Below are 23,478 nucleotides of genomic sequence, written 5' to 3'. Positions count from 1 at the left end.
CTGTCTGTCTCCCTACTCCAGCAAAGCATAAATGCTGCCCTCCAATCATACTACACAGTTCCTTCAACTAAGTGGAAGGCAAAGTTCTCAGAGAAGCCAATTCCATCAACAGAAAATAAATGTGCATTACAAATGAAAAGGCTCAAGAGACTGAAACTTATTTTTCTGAGAAGCTAATCTCAGGTGGTGTCTGAAGAAAAGGGAGCCCTGCAGGATGACTTCAGAGCCAAATCCCAAGGTAAGTAACTCCCCCTTCTCTGGAGATACCAGCTATACAGAATTCTCACTCCTGGAGAGCAAGAAGCTCAAAAGAGCACAGCTTCAGCAAGTAGCAATAAGCAGCCAACAATGTGTATGGGGAAGGTTTTGTCCTCTGTCTACGTGTAAAATCACTAACCCAATAACTGGGGACCTTTTCAGAGGAGCCTAACTCCTTTAGAATTTCAGCAAGTTTTGGGTGATCTTCAAAGGAGCAAAAGAGATGCTCTGGACAAATCCCCAACAGACATTTCCCTGTGCAAAGGGAGAATAAATAGAGGGCTGGAATACCAGAGTCGTGGCGGTGTCATGCTCAGAAGTAAAGGCAAGAGTGAATCCTGTACGACAACATCTTCAGAGATGTAGAATTATAAGGTAGGTCTCTTCCTTCTGGTTTGCAGCCTCTTAACCTTGCTATTACTTTTACTTCAGTGACAGACCAAGTCCATATTGTGACTGAGTAGCTGGGAACTACTTAGTTTTAAAACTTGGTAAGAACCTCTCCTTTCTGTTGCTAAAAGAGCTAGACTGTCAGCTGGCTGATAATTGGGCTGTTTAGTGTCTGTTTGCTTCCCCCCAGCCTTTCCGAATTGCATATTGGCTAGCTAATGCTGTGGCACTAACTTGGGCTGAAGTCAGACATGAGTCACTCTCTGGAAGAAGTCTTGGTACCTCTCTTGCTGGCAGTCCATTTAAATCTTGGCTATTGAATGTTCAGAGCATTTAGGATACATTTCCTCATAATCTTCCCAATAACTTCAGATCAACACTTGGTATTGCCTAGTAGCATTGCACAACTCTGGATGATCATTTCTACAATGCCTGGATTTTTTCCTTCTTTTCCCCATTCCCTTAACGGTATCTGTCACAATATGTTCATAGCTTGTCTGGGGAAATCCTTAGTGCTGATAGAAGCAGTTAAGAAGCTGTTGACTACATAGCTGAGTTTTTTCTCAGCCAAGTCAGGCAGGCTATCTTAAGTTTCAATGCAGCGGCTAGGATTCAGGTAGGGACGCTGTTCTCATTCTGAATCGACACCAACTGCCTCGCAGCCTGCTGCGACACTCAATTTAGACCAGGTATAAAGTTTCCTGGGGAACAGACAAGGTCTGGCTGTGTGGAGTTTCTCAAGCCTATGAAAAGAGCATAAAGGTTAAAGTGTGTGGTGCTTAGAGCTGTGACGCTTGTGTAGCTAGGGAACTGGCGTGCTTGATGCCTTGCCAAGTATCCCAGGACACTCTGTTTTCCAACAAGAGCCAATGTGGATGCTGGCTCAAGTTCCTAAGTGGAAAAACACTTGGCATTTTCTTGTTCGTTTCCTGCTCTCAAGAGCAACCTGGAGCACTGTTATAAAAAGTCATTTTGAGGTGCGACTTTTTGTTGTTAACCTTGGACTCTCAAAGTGACAATTGGCCCAAGTGCCTAAGGAATCTGTGTCTAAACAGAATCCAGTCAGCATTCCCGTTCGTAGGTGTTGACACCATCGCTCCTGAGTGCTGGGGTAGGGAGAATAAAAACACTCTGCCCTCAACTTTGCCTTACTCCCCCTCCAGTAACTACATTATATAAAAAAAAGTCTAAGCAGGGAGGGGATGTTCCTCTAACTGTGCCAAAAACCTGGGCTATCCTAAAGAGAGCGCCTTTCACGTCTTATCTATGTAAACGATCTGCAGACTCCATGCTACCCATTCGTACTTTCTAGCACAGTTTAAAGGCTCCATCCTGTAATGCGAATCCTGCCTGCCTGCACATCTTTGTCTGGTACTGAAAGATGAAAACTACAACTGCATCGCCTGTTGTCTGTACTCCTGGCTCTCATAGTGTTTGTTTTCCTGGAGCTTCATTAGGCAATCTCACAACTCTGTCACTGGCTGTTAAATAGACAAGCTCAAAATGGAGAGGAAGAGTTGAATGGAATAGCCTTGGACTGGTGTGTGTGCTATTCCATGAAAAGCAAAGTACCTCACTCTTCCAAAGGGGGTTTGGTGCAGGGACAGAGCAGACAATTGGGAAAAGATGCAGCAGTATGTGGCTGGAATGAGTCTTGAGAGGTGGCTTCTAGGTATCTTGGCTGCTGCTCTAAGGAAAGGAGACAATTTTTAACAGCATATTGGTAAGAGGCTATAGTTGGCTTAAATGTCCCCTATAGCCATCCAGTCCCCTTGGCAAGTTTTCCTGCTTGCTTGCCCAAAGCCAATAAAGTAGTACCTTTCTCAATATGCCTCTGGTGTGTACTCTGAGCTGTGAGTGAACTGGTCTTCTGGTCAATTGACAGCATAGCTATCATTCCTAGTCTCATACAAACTTAACTCTATAGTCCATGTGTGCAATGGAATCCATTGATGAAAGCTAAGCTTCTGCCTCATGCATAACTGAATTACCACCTTGAGTAACCTTCTACAAGTGGCAAGAGCTGGCCCTTCAGGAGCTTTAAACCAAGCTGCTCTGCAGGTCTCCTATGATTTCTGTTCTCTTCTGCAGTACCCTTGCTTCTGCAATAAAGGATTTAGGTCCAGATCCTCAAACAGAGGTGGCTAGTTTCCACTTATTTCAGTAGAAGTTAAGAGCATAAATACCTTTTAAGGACTTGTGCCTTAGTCCTTAACCATGCTAGGCGAAACCTGTGCACTCTGCCTGCTTGGAAATGCAGCCAGGGATGCTGAAACAATAATGATGATGTGAACTAACTGCACAAACTACTGTGTCGTGTTAGCTTTTAAGACTAATGATGCATCAAACTGTAACCACTACTAATCTTGTTCCAATCACTTTGGCAGAGAAGTTCACTGAGTCTCCTTATCCACCCACCATTGATGTCAAAGCTGAGTCGTTGACCCCTTCCTTGCCATTGCAGGACTGTTCTTGCAGGCAGTTCTCCAGATTAATTTTTTTAAATGACCTCACCAATACAGCTACCACTATCTCAACTGAGTCTCTCTCTTCCTCCCTTCCTCCCCCCCAGCAAATGTTTTCTCATTCCCATCTTCTCCTGTTAGCCAAAACATTCCTTAATTTCCACCCCATTCTACATGTGCTGCTGGGCTGCAAGTGAGTTACCAAGGGAGGGGCCAGAGAACCAGCAATCAGGTTAGGAAGCTGAGTCCAGCTGGGAACTAACAGCATGACTGTGAGGACATAAGATTACTTCCACCTCCCCTTCCACTGAAAGGAATCAGTGCATCACAATAGTGGACAATACAAGAACATGCTAGTACAGAACAGTTCATGGTCTTCAGTCCCTATGATGCCGTGTTGTCATGTGAGTTGGCCACCAGTTTTTAAAAAATACATCTTTTGCTTCCTTCCTGCCAGAGCTGTTCCAAATACTATAGCTAGGCTGTGACAAGTGACCAACAATAGACTGTTGCCTTGAGGCAGTCAAGGAGCACCATGGAGTTAAATGGCTTTAGTGGTCAAGTGCAGTGTGTGTGTATGGTGTGATTGGAACAGAATCTCTCAGATATGGACTAGCCCTGCCTGTCACCGGGATACCAAAATGTGCTCTTGGAAAAACCACCTCAGGCAGACTCCTTTTAAAACCTAATATTTTATTCACTGACAGGTTACAAAGATGATAAATTGCTGTCAAAGAAGTTCTGGTCCCAGCTGCTCTCATGATGAGCCTTACTGGAAACCTAGTTGTTATGGGGCCATGTCCCATGCTAGGTTTGAATGCTGGCTGGGAGCAGAAGACATAGGACAGCAACAGGAACGGGGAATGAGGGTCGAGAGAACAAAGTGAGGGATTGTGGCATATTTCTTCACTTGCCTTAAGATTCGTAGATGCACACGACTGGTCACTAGACAGATTTGCATCAAACTACCATGGTGTGAACTGAAGCTGACTTACCTGTTTTGGTGCCAGTCTGTGTAAATGCCATTAGTTTAGAATAAAACCCATCAAAATGATTTGACTTTAGCAAAGTCACTTGAGTCACATTTGGTCTGAAATATGCATCCCCGCACAGACTTGGCCAAGGCCTAACTGACTAGGGCAGGTCTGGGTGTAGCTCAGTCCTTCGGGCTTGATCCTGCAGGCACTTGCTTGGTCCCATTTGAAGGGAACGCTCCTGAGCGGAGTAAGCCTTACTTATCAGAGGAAGGCTGTGCAAAATCATTTGCCAACAATCCCAAAACTGGCTTCCTTCCATCCCAGCTTTCTGAATTGAGCAGAGCTGACTTTTCCTTGCCCAGTAGCCCAACTAGTCGGGCAGCAAGCTGCCTCTGCTCTCTCTGGCTAGAAGCAGGGCAACTGCAGCAGCCTGTTGGATACTTAGCCAAACCCATGCAGGCTTTCCTTGCACAATCCTCCTGAGACTTTGCACTCTGCTGCAATTCCCTCTCCCCTCCCCCCCACCCTCAAAATCCTAATGTTGAGGCAGAGTGAAGGCCCCCAGATCTGCTGGATCCCTAACCTAAAAGGAAAGGGTGGTGCACAAGTGGAGAGGGAACAATGTAAACTGCCCCCCATAAACAATGCTCTCGTCATTCAGTACAGTCCAACCTGAATCCTGGCTCATCTGTTAGTTAAATCTTGACTCTCAGCCCAAGAATTAGGGGACCTGCTGCCTACTTAGGAGCCTGCAGCATGGCAGAGCAGCATCACTTGAGCTCTGCTACCAGGCCTCAGGGCTCTGCATTGTTCGCTTTGAGAATGCGAGGGCATAGGGTGCCTGGCACTGAATACTAGCCCTGTCCCTTGGGAGTGGAAGCCATGAAGCTCTTTGCTGGGTTGGGCACCCTATAGCCTAGGGGCGAGAGAAGCTCTCGTGGCTGTGCGGAGGGCTGGCTGCAAACCCTGCCTCTCCGATATTAGGCAGTGGGGCATCGGCTAGTTGTGCTGTAACTGAAAAGGTCATTCTTCACTGCCTCCAGTTTTCCAGTGCAGCTGATCAGGGAAGAGGGCAAGCCAGGGCAACACCTCTCCTAACCAGTTCCTTTTAAAGACCCTGCTCAGCGTCACCACCTCCCAGGGTTGGGGATGTTTCCAGGCCCCTTCTGGCAGTTGAGCTTCATGCCAGGATCAGCAGTGACTGTGCAAATGAGTATCTTCCTCAGCAGGCTTTAACTGCTTCCCTGCTGGAGGCTGAGGGGCTGAAGCTGCCCAGGCTGCCTGAGCTGTGTTATCACGCTTCATTCAGCCCTGGGTGCTATTTATACGCCTCATCCCACTCCCTGGGAGGTAAGGCAGTGCAATAAGACCCATGGTACATAGCCTGGGCCTCAGTTTCCCCCTAACTGACTGGCCCTAGATCACACTGGGACTAGATGGCTAAGCAGGGAATTGAATCCAGGTCTCTTGTTTTAGACCAGCCCCTAACTACTGGACCATCCTCTCTCTCTTCCTCTGAGAACAGCCCTAGAGAAGGTTGCAGTAGGGCACAGCAGGCTCCTGAGGGGCATCACGACCCAAACACCTCTAAAGGCTGTGCCTTATCCCATGGGGTCCGGTGGTCTTGGTCTTTGGCGATCACTGGAAGTACAGAGCATTGTGGGAGTGCTGACAGGGTGCTTGCTACCCTTGAAATAGAAAGGCACGGTCCTCCTTCAATGCTTCCAATCTAGCAGCAGGCCCTACCTACCTCTGGATCTCCAATCTAGTCTGGTGCGTGCCGCATATTGTGGGCTGGCTCTGGCGAGGGGATCACCAAAGAGTTGGTGGCAAGGATGTGGTCTAAGAAGGGAGGGGAGGCTGTTTGGGATAGGAGAGGTATGTAACTAATCATATAACAGCTGAGAGTAGTGCCAGCCTGCACCGCCTACTGCAGCTTCTACTGAATCCACCTCTTCCTGCCCTCGGTGTTGTGTGCTACTTAACAGCGGGTACGTTCCACCCCAGAAGTAGCTGCCCTCTTAGTGATAGAAGAGGGAAGTTGAGTGCACTAGGTGAGAGGTGCTAGACGAGCCTGAGTCAGGAGTTGTTGTTGACGTCGGCTCGGAAGCAGGCAGCACGGTTATGTCTTGAGTGTCCAGTGCTCTTGTGAGGAGGTGAGGGAGGGAGAAGCTAGGGAGTGTTAACAGGGATGACTCAAAGCTTATGAACTCCAAGCAGTAGGAGGCTGGAGCCCCATCGGAGGAAGACCGCAGCAGGCAAAGGCCAATGTGTGGAGAAGCCAGAGGTAATCCCAGAGCTCTGATGCCCAGCCTCCACTGGGAACCTCGCCAGCATTGCAACAGCTTGAATTGCACCTTCCTAGTTGCCTAAGTGAGCAACAAGGCTTCTGTCCTGGGAAAGTCTAGCCTCTTGCCTTCTGAGGTACCCAAAGAGCTGCCACCCCTCCACAGCCACTGTCCTAACCGCAGTTGCTGCACCTTCCCATCCACTGTCTCCATGCACTAGTGCAACCTGCCCCGGCAAGGCAGGTAAGTGAATGCTGCCCCCTCCATTTTACAGATAGGAAAACTGAGGCACGATGTGACTTGCCTGAGGTCACACAGCGAGTGTGTCGGAGCTGCCACTAGAGGATGGGGCTCCCGCTTGCAGTACAGAGCTGCAGCCACTAGACCCTGCTCCCCATCTGATGCACCTACTACTAGCTCTTCTTTGCTTTATATCCAAAGGGTAAAAAGTCCAGGCCTCTGCGCTCCCCTTTGCTTTAAGGAGTGGAAGAAGCAGGTGTGACTTAGCCCCTTTCTCTACCCTGCACTTGCTGCCCTAGCATGCCTGGGGCCAGGGGGTGAGCAGTCAGCATGTCTCCAGTTATTAATACTGCACAATAAACCCAATAGCCCTCTAGGGCTTAGACGCAAAGACTGGACACAAACCTCTAATTAAACTGCAGATTGTCTAGCTCCACCCGCCCACCCGATGCTCCTTCTCTCCAGGTGTTGGGGGGGGGGGGGGTTAGTCTCTGGATCTTTGTTGAAAGGGCGCTTGAGCGTTTTACAAAACGGGAAGGGGACGATGGGCAGGGGTGGGGCTGCCTCCCGCAGGGCCACACCCGCAGTGGGGTTTATTCTCTCCTAGCTCCGAGATTTTAAGGCTCGCTAGGCTGGGACATGACACGCGTTGGGTCCCCAAGTGAAGCTGGTTTCACTCCCGGTTTGCTGGGAGCGCTGGAGGGTTCTCCTGGCTCTTGCGACGGGCCTGCCCCTGACTTCAGCGTGGTGCCCCTGTACCTGGAGCGCTCCCCGGACCTGCCCTGGGCAGCCCCGCGCCTTGGCTCGGGCTGGAGCGGGGCTGTGAACGGGCTGCCGTGTAATCGGGCTGCCCTGGGCCGAGCGGGTCATGAACAAGCTGGGCCGGGACTAGTGGCGGCCGCAGAGCGCACAGCGGAGGGGCTCTGCGGGGCTGGAGCGTGGCTCCCGCTGGGCTCCCCGGGCGTCTCGGAAGCACCTCGCCGGCCGTGCCCGGGGCAGTTCGGGTCCAGGCGTGGGATCGAAGCCCCCCTTCCTGCGTGTGCCCGTAACACGCTCCACAGGGCGCGGGGGGACTGCACTTTAGCTGTCCACGCCCCCCGACCCCTCTAGGGAAGGATCGTTTCCTGAGCGGCCGGTGGGTGGCAGAGGCAGGGGGCGGCTCTGGCATCTGTTCTCTGTGTGTTTGAATTCCCGTCTCCCCCAAGCCGGAGAGGCCGGGGGAAGAATGGAGTGTCCTTTGAACGCGCTCCAGCAGCGACAGGTGGCCTGAAAGGCGACGCGTAACGGTCTCCCCCTGGTGTAAAGGATACTTCTCTCCCCACACTAATCCGGCTCCGTCCCGCTGAGTATAGAAGGGGCCGGCTCCGTCCCAGCGTTGGCATAGCTCGGATGCTGCTCTGACTGCCTGCTGCAACGGGGACCCAGGTAAGCGGGCCCTCCGCCCCCCAAGGGACACTGCGTTTGGGTAGCCCAGGTCCGGCTCAGCGGGGGCTAGGGGCTGCGCTCTGCTGTGCCCGCCGCTCTCCGCTCCTCTCTGGCTGGCCAGGGAGTTCGCCGTGGCAACCCAGTGCCCAGCCCCGGGGGCAAGGAAGGGCTGGCGGGCTGCAGCCGCTGCCCCGGGGCTCGCCCTGCTCTCGGCGCTAAGCAGCCCTGGCTCCCTGGCTGGCGTGCGGGACGTGCTCTCCCAGCCAGAGGCTCCGCTCCGCGGGTGTCTGGATTCCTGGCCCCGGGGCCAGGCACGGACAGTCCGCCGGGGGGGGGGGTGTCGCCGGGGGCGCCCCGGTGCATGTGGCCGTTGACATTCCTGCCCCTCTCTCCAGGGCATGGCGGGGGGGCGCTAGGACTCGCGCTCCTGATGGCCGCAGCAGAAGGAAGCGCCGAGCACGTGCTGCGGAGCGTGGAAGCAGGTACCTGGCCCCGCGCGCTGGCCGGGGAGGGCGGCTGGTCCCCCCAGGACACCGGGCAACCCGAAGCCTACACCGCGGCGTTTCCTGGGCAGGGTGCTGCGGGGGGGGGGGGGGGTCTCGCTATGCTGCCTGGTGCGGCTCTGGCTGCTGCTTCCTCCACCCGGGGCTCAGTCCTGCGTGTGGCCCCGGCTAACGCGGGAGCCTCGGCCACCAAAGGCGGCGCTGCGGGTTCCCCAGGGCGCACGGGAAACCGCCCCACCGGAGACCTCAGAGCAGCGGCTGCCCCGTACCGGGAGGTTGGATTCCCCTCTGCAGGGAGGGCGGCCATGCCCCGCGACTGGCCCTTGGGCTGTCCTGGCCCCGCCCGGTCTGCACGCTCCCGCTGGGACCCCCCCAGCCTCGCAATTGCCGAGTCCCCACCTGGTGCCAGCGCGAGAGCGGCCAGGCTGCGGCGCTTGCGAGCAAAACCCCTGGGGAGCAGAGCGTGGCCAAGGCAATGGTGTGAGCCCCCCCCCCCCGAGCCCCATGTACGGGAGGGCTCAGCCCACGGCCCAGCAGCCTAGGGCTTCGGGGGATCCCCACTCTGCAGGCAGCCGCCTGGAGACGCTCAGCTCCCTTCCTGCAGAGCTGCTTCCTCTTGTGCTGATCTGGCCAGGAGCCTGGGGGGAGCGGCTCTGGCCTTCAGCCTCTTGGGCTCTGTCTCCCAGTGAGCCCCAGGGGCCCCGCTCTGGGTGCGTGACGGGGGGCGCCCCCCTCGCCCCGCCAAGGTGCCATCGACCCCTTGTTGCAGGACAAAGGCAGCCCGGCGCAGGGGCAGCCCTGTGGGATGCCCTCTGGAGCCAGGGGGTCGGGAGCGAGAAGGGAGAGCAGGCCTGTCTGGCCGTCTAGCATGGGGTCTGAGCTGAGGGACCTGCCTGTGTAACGAAGGGTAGCTGAGACCAAGGATCTGGGTTTGTGGGTCTCTTCCCTGGGGGTGGATCAGCCCCCTCTGGGGAGCTATTGACTTTCTTCTCTTGTACAGAAGCCTCACCAAAGCCTGCAGAGATGCCCCAGGCTTTAGAGGGCCCCTCAGGGCAGCCAGCTGCTGCCACAGCTCCTTCGGAGGGGGCGCCCGTGGGCCAGAACGCCAGGCCTCGCACCAGCGTGGGGGAGGGCATGGCCCCTGGAGGAGCAGAGAGCCACGCTGGCCAGTCGGCCCCAGCAACCTCGCAGCCAGCGGAGAGAGAAGGAGAAAAGGCAGAGCCTGGAGAGAAGAGCGTCCCCATGGCTGGGAAGGGGACAAAGGCCAGTGGGAAGAAAGCAGTGGCCAAGGAGAGGGCAGAAATCCAGAGCCAGCCTACGGCCTCCAAGCATGAGCCCCCAGCTCCCCAGCGGAGCCTGAGCTGCCCAGTCAGCAGCCAGAGGTAATATCTCACTTCTCTCTCTAGGAATCTGATCCCCCCAGGCAGCTTGGGAGGCTGACCCTGCTGGTTTGGTGGAGTGGGAAGCCCCTAGCTTGTCTCCTAATGCCAGGGTCCCCTCCCTTCATCCTTCCTCCCTGCTCTGCACCCCAGTCCTCCACGTGTGCCTGGTTTGCAGCGTTCACACCAGGATGGGCTCCCTAGAGAACCACATGCCAAAGGGAAGTCACCTGGCAGGGCAGAGATTCCTCTCTGGGGAGGTGGAGCCTATGCTCCCGCATTGGATGCTCTTCTGAGATCCTGGCCTCCCTGGGACTGTCTCCTCTTGGGCCCCACCCTGCAACTGGAGTCAGCCCGCTCCTGGGTGCAGAACATCCGATGGGACCCAGTCTCTGGGATCCCCTTCCGCTCACGTACTCGACCTTCTGCAGGGCATGGGACCTTTCCGGGACGGGGGTGTTTCCTTACACGCAATGAGGTGCAGACCAGGGCGAGCAGCTCAGCTCCCTCTTTGGAGACATTAATGGTGGGTTGGATCAGGTGTGCCAGGCCCACACTGCTACGTCTCCCTTTCAGACCAGGGGAGGAGCCCCAGGCTGTGAAGATGGGAGCCGAAGGGAAGAGCCCGCAGGGTACAGCAACTCCTGCCAAAGGAGTCAGCGCTTTGCCAGCAGAACCCAGTCTAGCGGAGGTGCTTGGCCCTGCTTTGGATGCCCCCAGAGACCAGACTTGTCCAGAGAAACCCACCCCAAGTGAGGTGTCCAGCCCAGCTAGCAGCAGTGGGGACCTGACCCCTGCAGAGCCCCCCAGCTCGGTGGGGCTACCCCACCCGGCTTCAGACGAGACCCCTGCAGAGCCCCCCAGCTCGGTGGGGCTACCCCACCCGGCTTCAGACGAGACCCCTGCAGAGCCCCCCAGCTCGGTGGGGCTACCCCACCCGGCTTCAGACGAGACCCCTGCAGAGCCCCCCAGCTCGGTGGGGCTACCCCACCCGGCTTCAGATGAGACCCCTGCAGAGCCCCCCAGCTCGGTGGGGCTACCCCAGCTGGCTTCAGACGAGACCCCTGCAGAGCCCAGCTCAGTGGAGCAGCCTCCTCCAGCCTTGGACAGCGCCGGAAATGTGGGGAAAACAGGCCCTGTCGCTGGGGAACAGCCACCTTCACCAGAGGAGGAGGAAGTGGAGCCCCCGCCCAGCCCCTACCTAACGCCAGACTTCGGGAAAGAGGACCCTTTCCAGATACTGGGTAAGGCTGTGCTGTCTCTTAGGCATGTAGGGTGGACTCTGTCCAGCAGAACGGGGGTGCCGGTATCTCTGATTCACCGCCCATCAGTGGTGCTCCAGCTATGGGTTCGCTTCAAACAAAGCTGACCTGTCCCCGAGCCAGGATCCTGCTGCTGGGATGGGAAGCCTTGAGCCCACTCTGCATCTGGCATGTTCTTGCAGCTCTCCTTTGACACATAGCACGAGACCCAGAGAGAGCCTCTCCCTGTGATATCTAAGAGCAGGGCAGGAGTCCCAAGAGCTCCTGGGACGTGTCACTCAGATCTTTGCACCATCGGCATTGCCCGCCTAGGACAGCGTGTCCTGGAGCTGGGCAGATTGACAGTGCAGGCGGTGCGGGCATGTTCAGAGGGAGGGCAGGCTGGGGCCTGAGCTGTGTGCAGTGGGGAATGCAGGGTTGGACCATGGGGATCGGAAGGCCAGGAGCGAAGGGCTAGCTCTCCGGAACTGAAGTGTGGATGGCACAGCATGGCAATGCCCTGGGGCTGGGCAGTGGGCCCAGGATCAGCAGAGCAGGAGGGGCAGTGCAAGGTGGAAATGTGGGGTGTGGGAATGCAGACCGTGGCTTGAGGGGAGCTTGGCGGTCAGCGCGGAATCAGGGGTCTGTGACTGCAGATGGGGCTGTGAGGATCTTTCAGGGGCTGTTAAGGAGACCGGTGGGGTCCAAAGGGGTCTAACGGGGTTATGGAACGAAACTGGAGCTGCTGATGGGCTCGGTAACCTCATGATTTATTGTCAGGCTCCTGGGTGGTCTGCGGCACCCTTTGCTATTTATAAAGAGGGGGCCACGTGCTGTGACTTAGCCGCGAAGGGACAGGAGTGGGAGGCTAGGAGGTGCTGGCTGCAGGCTGTACCAGGCTTTGCCACTAGGTGCCGGCATCGCCCCAGGCGTGGATGAAGCTCTGGTTCCACCAGCCAGGAGGGAGAGGGGGGCTGCTTCCTGAGGATCTCCCCAGCCCCATAGGCTCAGCTGAGAAAGATGGAAGCAGCTGGGTGGTCCCATGTATCTTGTCTCCGCAGACGATATTCCTCCGCCGCCTGCTCCCTTCGCCCATCGCATTGTCTCCCTGAAATCCGGCACCGTGAACAGCATGTTCAACATCAACACCAAGGAGATGCTGGGCGGGTAAGAGCCAGCTGCCCAGGGAGCTGCTGTGGGGCTGGGAGACTGGCCCGGGGTGCACAGCCGGGCCCCAGCTGTGTTTTCTGTTTTGTGGGAAACTCCATGATTTTGAAAATTTTGTTCCATTTAGAAATAGGGAGGGGAAGCTCCCAACCGTCGACATTTCCTGCAAAATGAAGTTTCCCAAACTCTCCCTTGGACCCATTGAAATAGTTCGTTCTGATGTCATTTTTTGAACCTTAAAAAATGCTTGTAAAACAATGGGGTTGGGTTTTTTTCATTTCAAAAAGCCATTTAGAGACCAAATCAAACCGCTGTGCTCAGAAAACAGCGCTCTGGGACATTTAGATGCTTTCAAAATGTTTCCTTTGTCTTTTTTGAAAATAACCCAACTTTATCCCCATTGCCGTGTCTTTCCAAACCTTCAGACCTTGCCTGGTGATTTCAGTGAAACTTTTCCACCAGCGCTGCTCCTGGTGGTGGCCCTGGCTTGCCACCACTCCCCCTCTCCCTCTCTGCCCACTTTGAGCCCACCCCCCGGGAAAGGTGACATGCACAGGGCAAATGCACGTTACTCAGGGTGAAGGTCTGGGCCAAATACAAGGGTGATAAAGTCAGGGAAGCTCAGCAGCGAGTGCCAAGCATGTTATGTGTGTGGTAACCCCGGGGGCCCGCTAGTGGTGCAGGAGAACCAGGTGGCACTACTCCATTCGGCATGGGCTGGTGCAGTCACTCCCAGCCGGGCAGCATCTCTGCACCCTCCAGGCCTGGTCCCAGTGCGGAGATGATCCTGCCCTGTTCGGCAGCAGCATTGCTGGCTCCATTCAGGAGGGAGACTTGTGCTCAGGCTGCCGGGTAGCCCAGCTAGCAGAAGGTGCTGATGGGGCAGATGTTCTTCATTTGGTACTTGGCATCTCATAGGGACAAGGTGCCCCTCGCTTGGCAGACTGGAGAGACCAGGTGTTCAGCTGAAGTTTCGTCCCAGCTCAGTATAGTGGGTAACCCCTCTAGTGCCTGTCCAGGACCTTGTATGCCCCTTTCATCCCGACCACAGAGGGAGAACCAGAGGTCACCAAATTTATTTGTTTTAAACCTGGTGCCTATTAATTAAAGGAAGTATGTCTTCACACAACACACCATCAACCTATGGAACTCCTTGCCAGAGGATATTGTGAAGGCCAAGACCATAACAGGGTTCAAAAAAGAACTAGATAAGTTCATGGAGGATAGGCCCATCAATGGGTATTAGCCAGGATGGACAGGGATGGTGTTCCTAGCCTCCGTTTGCCGGAAGCAGGGAATGAGCGACAGGGGATGAATCACCTGATGATTCCCTGTTCTGTTCATTCCCTCTGGGACACCTGGCACTGGCCTCTGTCGGAAGACAGGATACTGGGCTAGATGGACCTTTGGCCTGACTCAGTAGGGCCGTTCTTATGTGCCTATTAGCCCACTGTCTAGTGCCCTGCCCTGCCGTGTGGGAGAGCTGGACTGGATCTGTAGAGTCCTGCCCGGTGTTAGCAAGGGCTGGACATGCCCTGGAGTCCTCCTCCCTGGAACGGAAGTGCTGCTTCTTGGTCATCAGTGCCCTCTTGGAGGAAGGAAATCCATGGAACAGCTCTGAGGGGAGCCTTGCCCCGGGCTTCTGGGGCTAAAACCAAGCTTTTCAGCTTAGGAATGCACCTTCTCCAGGCTTGGAAACCCCAAGAATCCAGTGACCCCCCTGGGACTGAGCTTTAGTTCATGTGACTGGTCAGTTACCCTGAGAACTGGTAACTCATCCCCCTGCCCACTCCTTTCTATGGGGATGCCAGCAAATGGGCATTGTAACCACTTATGTCCCCGCTGAGTTTGGCCCCTTTGCAGCTAGCCTCTGAGCTTGCCCTCTTGCCAGATCATGCCCTTGGGTGGGGGGGATTGCAGCCTCTACTGTCTGCTTTTCTTTGCCCTAGGGGGAAGTTTGGTGAAGTTCGCACATGCACCGAGAGAGGGACGGGGCTCAAACTCGCGGCCAAAATCATTAGGAAACAGGGCTCGAAGGACAAGGTGTGTCCTGAGTGTTCTCCTGAGTCTGCCTGTGCATGTGTCTCTGTGTGGCTGTCTGTGTAGCCATGCATTAGCCCGGACAGAGACAGGTGTCCATCTCTGCACTGGGGCTGCGTCACTGGGTGTGTACGTCCGTCAGTCTGCATGCATGTGACGAGGTACGCCTGCGGCTGTGTGTGTTGGCCAACCACCGGAGGGCGGTGCCACCTGGCCTGTGCTTGAGCTGGTGGCTTGGCGTGTTGACGCTGCGGGCGGTGGCTGCCGTCTCCCCTGGCCCTGCCTGCGCTCCGTGCGTTGACCCAGTGCGTGTCCCACAGGAGATGGCCTTGGTTGAAATCGAGGTGATGAACCAACTGAACCACAGGAACCTGATCCAGCTCTACGACGCCTTCGAGACGCCCCGGGAAATCGTCCTCTTCATGGAGTTGTGAGTAGCACCCATTGGCGTGGCCGGTGCGGGGCTGCGGCTGGCCGGCCTCCTGGGCGGCTTGACACAGGAGCTTCTGGACGGTGCCGCGCTTGTTCGCCGAGGGTGGGGAACCTCCTTCCTCCTGGGCAGACTTGCTCAGCTGCCGTCCCCTGGTGCAAGTCACAGTGCAGTGACAGGTTCCAGCAAGGGCTCCTGCATCCCCTGTGCTCTGGCTAGGAGATTCGCTGCCCAGGTAGTGCTCGTCTCTGCTTGCATGCCAGTTCCTGGTACCCTGCCTGGAAGAAATAATCTGTAGCCCATACCCCTGAAATCAAGGCAATCTCGCTAACCCCCCAGTTGCTCTGCCGGGATCTTGGCTAGCATAGTCTCTCCACTAACCTGTCTAGAACCAGGATGGGGAGTCGACTGTTCCCTGTCTGGGGTCTCCCTGCAGAATTCCCCTTCTCTCGCCCACCTGTACCCAGAACGAGTGGCCTCCTGAGCTACCCAGTTCCTCTGCCACGCAACCTTGGCCAGGGGTCTCCTCAGTAACCCACCCTCTGCCCCCATGCTTCAGGAGAGGGGAACCCTCTGTAACCAGCACCCCGCTCTGCCTGTGCCCAGGCCAGGGGGAGATCCTAGAGTCACGTAGGGGAGCGTTCCTATGCAGGGCAGAGCGGCTCGGCTGTAACTTGCCTGGGCCGCGGTGGCTAGGGTCTGCTTGGCGCAGTCCGGTGACACTGTGGCTGGTCTGTGTGCAGCGTGGAGGGCGGGGAGCTCTTTGAGCGCATCATCGACGAGGATTACCACCTGACAGAAGTGGACTGCATGGTGTTCGTGAGGCAGATCTGCGACGGGATCACCTTCATGCATCAGATGCACGTCCTGCACTTGGACCTCAAGGTGCCACGAGCGGAGGGAGAGAGGGGGTACAGCAAGGCTGCAGCTCCTGGGCTGGGGGGCTAGAGGGGAAACCTTCGCAGGGTTCTGAAGCTGGGCTGAAGGGCTGCTCTCGGTGAGAAGAGAGCCCCTGGCTGTGGGGCCTGGGTGCGAGGAGGGCACATGCTGCCTGGGGGGAACTCGGTACGTGAGAGCGTGACAAGCCCGGCCTGGATCATCTCTGGGGAGAGGACGAAGCCTCCAGAAGCAGAAACTTCCAACTCCTGAGCATCAGGAGTCCCGCTGTTAAGTGGCGGGGGCAACGCTGGGCCTCCGAGGGAGATTCCTTGGCTTGCCCACGATACCGTCACCCTGGGCTCCGGCCCGCGGGCTGGTGAGGCTGGAGTCTTGGCTTTGCAGACCAGCCTGGGCCAGGTCATTGTGGGTTGTATGCAGGTAGAGCCTTGGGCTCCGTTCAGACCCGGGGTCTGTCCAGGTTCCAAGCAATTCAAAGGGCAAATCTCAGTGTGGCTCTAGGGGGCCTGGCGGGTCTGTGTGCACGTCGCTGCAGCTGATCTGGGTGGGTCTAGGAGCAGGGTTAGCAAGGGTGACCGTGCAGCGTCTGTCTCTCGTTCAGTGCCTACAAACCGCAATCTGTGCGTCCGCCGACATACTCTGATGTCAGGGGGCTGCCCAAGGAACACGCTGGGAGAAGAGATTCTCTCTGACTTGCTCCCGCACAGCATGGCCCGGGAGACACTGGCAGTCAGAACTAGTGACGCGATGGCCTTGGTGGGACTCAGTGCTTGGGAAGGGCGGGGATTTTAACTCCTCTGGGGCTCTAAGCCACTCCAGTGCCTAGTAGGAGCTCGGGGGCAAGGATGTTAAAGGTGCAATGGCCTCCACTGAGATGCAAGGACTGGCGCTGTACATGGTCTGGGAACCCAGCAGACTACATCCCTGATGCTTCTAAGGGACAGAGGGAGAAAACTCTCCTAGCCTCCAGCCGGCCTTTCTCCGTCAAGTGTCTCAAACTCCTCTGCGAGTGGCCCGTAACCGTACCCTGGGCTGGGGTAGGCAGGCACGTAGCCACGAGCTGGGTTCTAACTTCAGGAACTTCATCCCTGCAGCCTGAGAACATCCTGTGTGTCACCTCCACGGGGCACATGGTGAAGATCATCGACTTTGGGCTGGCACGAAGGTAACTCCCCTCCCTCCGGGACTGGGCTCGCTCCTTCGCTCCTGCTTTTCTCCCTGCCCGACATCCTCTGTTCTCCCTTCCCATGTCCCCTGGAGCTGGGCAAAGGCCACGCTCAGGGACCAGCTGCACTGGCCTTACGCCTGACCCTGCTGTGGGCCTTAGGGAAGGTCAGGAAGGAATCCCAGTGGGGTGGGGTGGAATCTGCAGTCTGGGCTTGGCAGCAGCTCTGCCGAGTCAGCCATGCCCCACAGGGGATAGCGGTTTGGGGCCGTTATAATAACCGGCTTGGTTCTGCCTCAGGCTGGGGCCAGGCCAGGATGTTTCTTCCCTGGGCTGGAGCAGCATAGAGCCAGGGTGACGTGTGGGCGGAGGTGGTGAATGTGAACGGGCGGGGGTGCTGGCACCGGGACCAGTGCCAGGAGCTCTCACTGACCTGGCTCTTCCTGCCCATAGATACAACCCCCGGGAGAAGCTGAAAGTGAACTTTGGGACCCCCGAGTTCCTGTCCCCGGAGGTGGTGAACTACGACCAAGTCTCCTATTCGACAGACATGTGGAGTCTGGGTGTGATCACCTACATGTTGTACGTGTGGTGGGCACAGGTTGGGTGGCACTAGGGCTGGGGTAGGGTGAGAACCATTCTGGGCTTTAACTGTAGACGTGGACCAGGCTGGCAGCAGAGCTGTGTGGGAGAGGAGTATGAGGCAGCTGTCGAGCCAAGGGCTGGCAAGAGAACTCCTGGGTTCCATTCCCAGCTCTGCCACTGAGTCGGTAGGTGACCTCGGGCCAGTCTCTGAACCTCTGTGCCTCAGTTTCCCCATCTGTAAAATAAGGCAGGCCCTACCTCCTCGGGTGCCTGAGGCATTGTGTATAGAGGGCACCAGCTTTCAGGGCTGACCGTGCCCTTTGGCACCTCTCCCCAGCACTGACTGCCCTTTCTCAAAGGGAGTGGAAAGCCGTCCAGCGGCTGCTCGGAGCTGGGTGGCTGGAACATCTGGGAGGGGCGGGCTGTGCGCGTGGACAGGAAATGGCTCACCTCTCCCAGCTGAGACAGGATGGGAACGCAGCAAGATGCCAGCTGGGAACACACTGGTTCCTTTCTAAGAGCGCTGACCGCTGGCTTCCCTGCCTCTCTCCTCATGATCCCAGGCAGAGGGAGGGAGCGAGCGAGTGGTTTTGTGCAGAAGGAATTGGGACCCCGCTGAGGAAACAGGGCCTGTGTCTTGTCCCTTCCTGAGGCACTCCGAGCACAGCTTGAGACTTGTGATGGCTCCCTCCCTCCTCTCTTCCCAGGCTAAGTGGCCTCTCCCCTTTCCTGGGAGACGATGACGCGGAAACCCTGAACAATGTCCTGGCAGCCACGTGGTACTTTGACGAGGAAGCCTTTGAGGGCATCTCGGACGAAGCCAAGGACTTTGTCTCGAATCTGATTATCAAGCAGAAGAGGTTTGAGTCGAGTCGAGGGCGGCCCAGAGCGATTGGGTCCGGCCAGCTCAGCTGGCATCAGGCACACAGGCCTGGCAGTCCATCACCTCCCACCTGGGGGCAAGCGCCCCCACTCCTTGCCAGTGGGAGCACTCCCAGGACCTGGCCTGGGGCAAGGCTGGATGCTGCTGTCTGAGCCTTGCCAAGCTCGCTGTGGGTGCAGAGACAGGCAGCCCCAAGAGGACGACATGGATCCCTGCCCCCATGTTGATTGACGACCTGGCCAGCCTCCTCTTGCCCGTTCCCCTGGCTGCACCCCGTGGTCACAGCAGGGGCCAGGCAGCATTGACTGCTCAGCCGGATCCTGGCCCTGGGGAAGGCTTCTCATAAGCAAGGCTCTTGGAAAGAGGGAGGGGACTGGAGGCCTTTCCAAGCAGGGAAGGGAGGAGAGACCAGGCTCTGGTGCCTGGTCCTTGCCTCCACGGGGGATCTCTGGGTCAGAGGAGACTGACCCTGCCCCAAGGAGGCAGCCAAGGGTGCTAGGCTCACGTGGCCAGCAGCAGCCTCAGGGCCTGTGCAGGAATATGACTGCACCCTCGTTCCCCCCAGTGTGTTCTTGGGGTTAATTAACACAGGCCCAGGCCCAGCTACAAAGGGCAGCTGGCAGCACCCATGGGTCTCGGGTGGGGGGTGGAAAGCAGGAGCAATGCGGGGCTCCTCGGGGCAATTGAACCCCACTAGGAGCCAGGCGTCACCTGCAGTCCTCTCCCCCGCAGCGGCCGGATGAGTGCGGCCAGGTGCCTCCAGCACCCCTGGCTGAACGACCTGGCTGAGAAGGCCAAGCGCTGCAACCGGCGCCTGAAATCCCAGGTCCTGCTCCGGAAGTACGTCATGCGGCGGCGCTGGAAGGTATGAAGGAGGCTCCCCCTTGATCGCTGTGTGCAGTGGGGACAGTCCGTGCTGGGGGTGAGCTCCCTGTGCTGGGAGCAGGGGGTCGCCGAGCAGGGCCAGCCCATGGGGCGGGCTGGGGCGCTGGCTCCCTGAAGGGAATGGGGGACAGGAGCACCCAGAGAGAGCACTCTGCCCCCACTTGAGTGCACAGAAGAGGAAGCAGAAAGCCATGGGGGAGAGGAGGATGGGGCAGGGTGGTTTCTCTGTGCCCTACCTCTGTCAACAGTATGGGGCAGCGAGGAGGGAGAGCTTGAGGGCGTCTGTGTGCCCTACAGCCTGGGGGAGCCACTGCCCCGACTCTCACCGCCCCCGATCCCTGATTTCATGGATTTGTCCCTCAGGGTGACCCCCCCCCCCCCCGTCCCTGACGTTAAAGGGATGCTGGGGACCATTTTAAACCTGACGTTGACGTGTGTGGTAATTGTGTGGTGTACTCGAAATGGTCTCTGCAGCGAGGAATCATGCTGTGCTAAGGGATGTGGAGTTTTTCTGAAATGTCTCTTATTCCTCATGTGGTTCTTCCCTTACTTCCGTCCCCCAGGCCCTGTGTAAAGGGCACCCTGTGCGTGCACCCCACATCAGGGACTGCTCCTTACGTACGGGTTCCTCTAGGATCTCTGTCCCTGATTCCTTGCCTGCCCCAGGGCTTGGCCACAGGAGGAATCGATGTCAGGATAGAGAGACTCCAATGGGGGGAGCCACTCCCTTTGCCTGCAGTCGCACCCCTAGCCTGGATCTGTGCTGTTGGTTCCCTCTTGGTGGGGGCTGGGCTTCGCTGCCAGCAGCCCCCACCAGTCTCCTCTCTCCAGGGTGCTCTGCACTTTGCTTCTGTCTCTGATTCAATCCTGGCTGAGCGGGTGCCGGGAAGCCATGCAGAGACACAGGGATGTCTGTGGGTGTCCAGCTTATTTGGGCTAAGAAATTTCTGAAAACCTTCCAGGCTTCTGAGCATGGGTGGCAGGCAGCTGGAAGAGTCACTGCTCAAAGACTGGCAGATGGTCAAGAGAAGCATCTCTGGCCTGGTGGAAAGAGATCAATGGATCCCCAGTGGCTCATAAAGGGATCCCCAGTGATCCTCTGGCTTTGAGACCCATTGCCGTCTACCACTTCCTAGCACGCCTGCGGTGTTCTGTGCTGGGAGAGTTAGGGACTGGAGTATCTGAAGTCCCCACCGCCAGGGGTCCTACACCATCCCCAAAAGAGGTCTCTTTAACGAGCGCTGTCCAGCCTCCAAATGGGGAATAACTTCTTTCTTGTTTCCCTAACAGAAAAACTTCATTGGTGTGTGTGCTGCCAACCGATTCAAGAAGATCAGCAGCTCGGGATCCCTGACGGCGCTGGGTGTCTGAGTGTGGGGCTGAGCTGGGTGGGATTTGAGCAACGCGTGAGTCAAGGCCAAAGGGCAATCCCCTGAAACCTGAGCTGTGCTCTGAAGGCCTGCTCCCCGGGGCCTGCACAGGAAAGTGGCATGTAGTCCCTGCTTCTGGAGGCAGGAGGATCTCCACTTGGGCTCAGAATCAATCCGCTTCCCAAACACAAGGAGTTCACTGCTGGGGCAATGAATTGAGATATCCCAGTCCTGTACAGATGTGTAATTCCTGCTCCCACTGCAGTGAGATTACTGCTGGATCCCATCCTGCTGAGAGTCCTGCTCTAGATTCTGTCCCTGCCATGAGATTCCTTCTCTAGATTCTATCCCGCACTGTCACTGCTCCAGGGTCCAGACCACTGGGATAATGCTGCTCTGGATCCTGAACTGCTGTGAGCTGACTCCTCTCGGTCCTGTGCCCGGTGTGAGGCTCCTGCCCTGGATCCCATGCTGCTGCAAAGCTGCCTTTGTGGATCTCCTTCTGGTTCAATACCACAACCCTGGAATTCTCATTCTCTGTGACGAGGTGCCTGGATCCTGTACCACTAGGACATACTACAGCTTTGATCCCCTTTGAGATTACTGGTCTGGAGCTCACACAAACGTGGTGTTGCCATCTTAGCACCCTGTATCCCTGCTACAGATTCTGTACAGCTGTGACAGCTACCACTCTGCATCCCATAGGCTCCTGCTCCTAACCAACTGTGCAGTTACCAGCCCAGGTCTCTTCTGTATCCCCTAGTGCGCCTGGATTGTTACTCTGAGTCCCATCCTCCCTGTGCTGCTATCGGCCTGGATCCTTTGCTGTCGTGAGACGACTGCACTGAACTCGCCGAGCTGTGGAATTGCCAGCTGGACTCCCAGTGCACGGTGCGACCAGAGGTGCGGAGAGCACCTTGCAAACCCTAGACTGCAGCATCCTTAGACTCCACATTGCAATTCCCTGCGTTCTGCTGTTTGTGTTCAACTTCCGTTCTGCGACTTGCAATGGGACACGCAGACCAGCCTAATGAGTGGGGCAGGGTCCGTGCACCACACACCAGTCTCTACCTGAGAACCAAGATTCCTGCTCTCTGCCTCTGAGTGCAATAGGAGACACACCATGGCTATGTCACAGGACTGCTGGTCACAGCCTCTGTGCACTGCTGTCTGGATCTGTGCTCCCAGCTCCTGAGTGCAGGAGGAGTAACGTAACTGTGTGCTACTGTCAGGATTTGCACTCAAGCCCTCGGAGTGCAGAGTGTACTCCCCGGCCTGCAGGTAGGATGCCTACTGCCAGCCTCTGGATCTGCTCACCGCTGGACTAGCATGCGAGGCTGCCGCTTGAGCAGAAACCCTCCTCTGCCCATGATCAGGGTCCTGGAAGCCGGCGTGCAGGGCTGAGTTCCTGTCAGTGCCGGGAGGCTCCACGCACAGGAAAGGAGGAAGTGCAGAGCACAGATTTCAGGCGCTTTCCCCAGATGGAGGCCAGGGAAGAAAGAAGGCGGCTTTGTGCTAGTTCCTAACCTCCCTGCCCTTCTGCGCTGCTAGCGGGGGGGAGAACACAACCTTCCCTTCACACGTCCCCCAGAAGATAAAGGCAAGAGAGCATCCTAATGCAGACCAGCTGGGCTCGCCGCTCCCCCTCGCACATATGAAAGGACTGCTTCAGCACTGACCACCAACACACAGGAACTACCCTTTGCTCGCTGGGCCCAGGGACCCCCCGATGGGAGGAGAGTGTGGGAGCTCCCTCAGGTTCTGGACTTTCCTTCCTGTTCCATCCTGAGCCTGAACCATTGTGCTCAACAGCTGGCAGGGCTTGGTCCGAGGGAAACCCCCTGCAGACCCGCCATCAAGGTCTGAGCTGCCCAGGGGATCTAGGCCCCTCTAGGGTGGGGTGTAATGATGGGAGTTGCCTCCCCTGGTGATGCGGGAGCTCCTGTGTGGCTCTGTACTGACGTAGTAGCTAGGGGTAGGGATGGGAGGATCCTCCATGGAGTCTGTGCCTCTCTTGGGAGGGGTTTGCAGAACAAGTCTGAGGCCACGCCCCTTTCTGTCCAGGTGAACCCCGGGCTTGGTGTCGTCCACGGGCGATTCATTATGAAAAAGCAGGGTGCTAGCTAACGGGCAGCCTGTATCTGTTAGGCACAGAAATAGCCAGACAGCACTTGACCTAGCCCAAAAGTGCCTCACGCAGAACATGGGCACTGAGCCACACCCTCAGCTGGGGTACACTGGTGGGACTCCATTGACCTCAGAGGATCTGCACCAGTGTACCCCAGCTGAGGTCTGTATCTCTTCGCTAAAACCCTTCTCCCTCTGCCCCATTTTCACCCTGGGTCCACTGGATTTCCTCTGCCCAGCAGAGCACAAACCCAGATGTTGGACTCCAGCCCCTGTGTGTGTACCCTCCCTAGCAGCAGCCCCCCAGTAGTGCAGAAAGATGTACGTTCTCTTGAGAGACGCCGGAGCTCTCGGCTTAATGTAAATAAATGTACAGGCCCGATTCCAAGCACTTGTAGTGGATTCTGTTGTACGGGGTGGGAGGGGCTGGCTCTGAGCCCCAGGCTGCCTCATGCTAAGGTCTTCATGTCCCCGTCAGGAGCAGGCCCTGAGATCAGCGAGTGGGTTAAATCTTCTCACCTCCCTCAGCATTTCCTCCCTGCCCATGTGAAACGAGCAAATGATGCTGGGCCTTTACGGAACCCTTCTGCATTAGTTGTGCCTCCCCCAACTTCTCTGGGGTGACCTGACCTATCTCCCCCGCTTTCCACTCACTGCCTTAGACTGAACCCGGCTTCCTGGCTACCAGCCAGCTACGGTACCAGCCTGGGGCCTGGACCTTTGGGTTTCCCTTCCCTGCAGATGCTAGGAGAGCTGAGGATTG

General features: G+C 56.8%; 1 protein-coding gene across 1 annotated transcript; it reads left to right on the top strand.

The window, feature by feature from the left end:
- Nucleotides 1-7,263: 7,263 nt before the first annotated feature.
- MYLK2 (myosin light chain kinase 2) lies at nucleotides 7,264-23,103 on the top strand. The gene is made up of 13 exons (XM_084646004.1): nucleotides 7,264-8,043; nucleotides 8,439-8,525; nucleotides 9,547-9,928; nucleotides 10,502-11,169; nucleotides 12,228-12,333; nucleotides 14,283-14,376; nucleotides 14,694-14,803; nucleotides 15,547-15,688; nucleotides 16,795-16,865; nucleotides 17,319-17,447; nucleotides 18,158-18,310; nucleotides 19,066-19,198; nucleotides 20,509-23,103. The coding sequence occupies exons 2-13, from the start codon at nucleotides 8,474-8,476 to the stop codon at nucleotides 20,587-20,589; spliced, it is 2,121 nt and encodes a 706-aa protein (XP_084502130.1). The 5' UTR covers nucleotides 7,264-8,043; nucleotides 8,439-8,473; the 3' UTR covers nucleotides 20,590-23,103.
- Nucleotides 23,104-23,478: the final 375 nt, after the last annotated feature.

The sequence above is a fragment of the Lepidochelys olivacea genome (assembly GCF_965140295.1).
Source record: "Lepidochelys olivacea isolate rLepOli2 genome assembly, chromosome: 13".
In the NCBI taxonomy this organism is placed as follows: domain Eukaryota; kingdom Metazoa; phylum Chordata; order Testudines; family Cheloniidae; genus Lepidochelys; species Lepidochelys olivacea.
Note: the sequence above shows the minus strand (reverse complement) of the source record. Positions and strands in the feature narration are given on the sequence as shown.

Coding starts and splice junctions, on each gene's coding strand:
- MYLK2 (XM_084646004.1), top strand. CDS start 8,474: ATGGCCGCAGCAGAAGGAAGCGCCGAGCACGTGCTGCGGAGCGTGGAA. Junction 12,334..14,282: donor ACCAAGGAGATGCTGGGCGG/GTAAGAGCCAGC, acceptor TCTTTGCCCTAG/GGGGAAGTTTGGTGAAGTTC. Junction 14,377..14,693: donor AACAGGGCTCGAAGGACAAG/GTGTGTCCTGAG, acceptor CGTGTCCCACAG/GAGATGGCCTTGGTTGAAAT.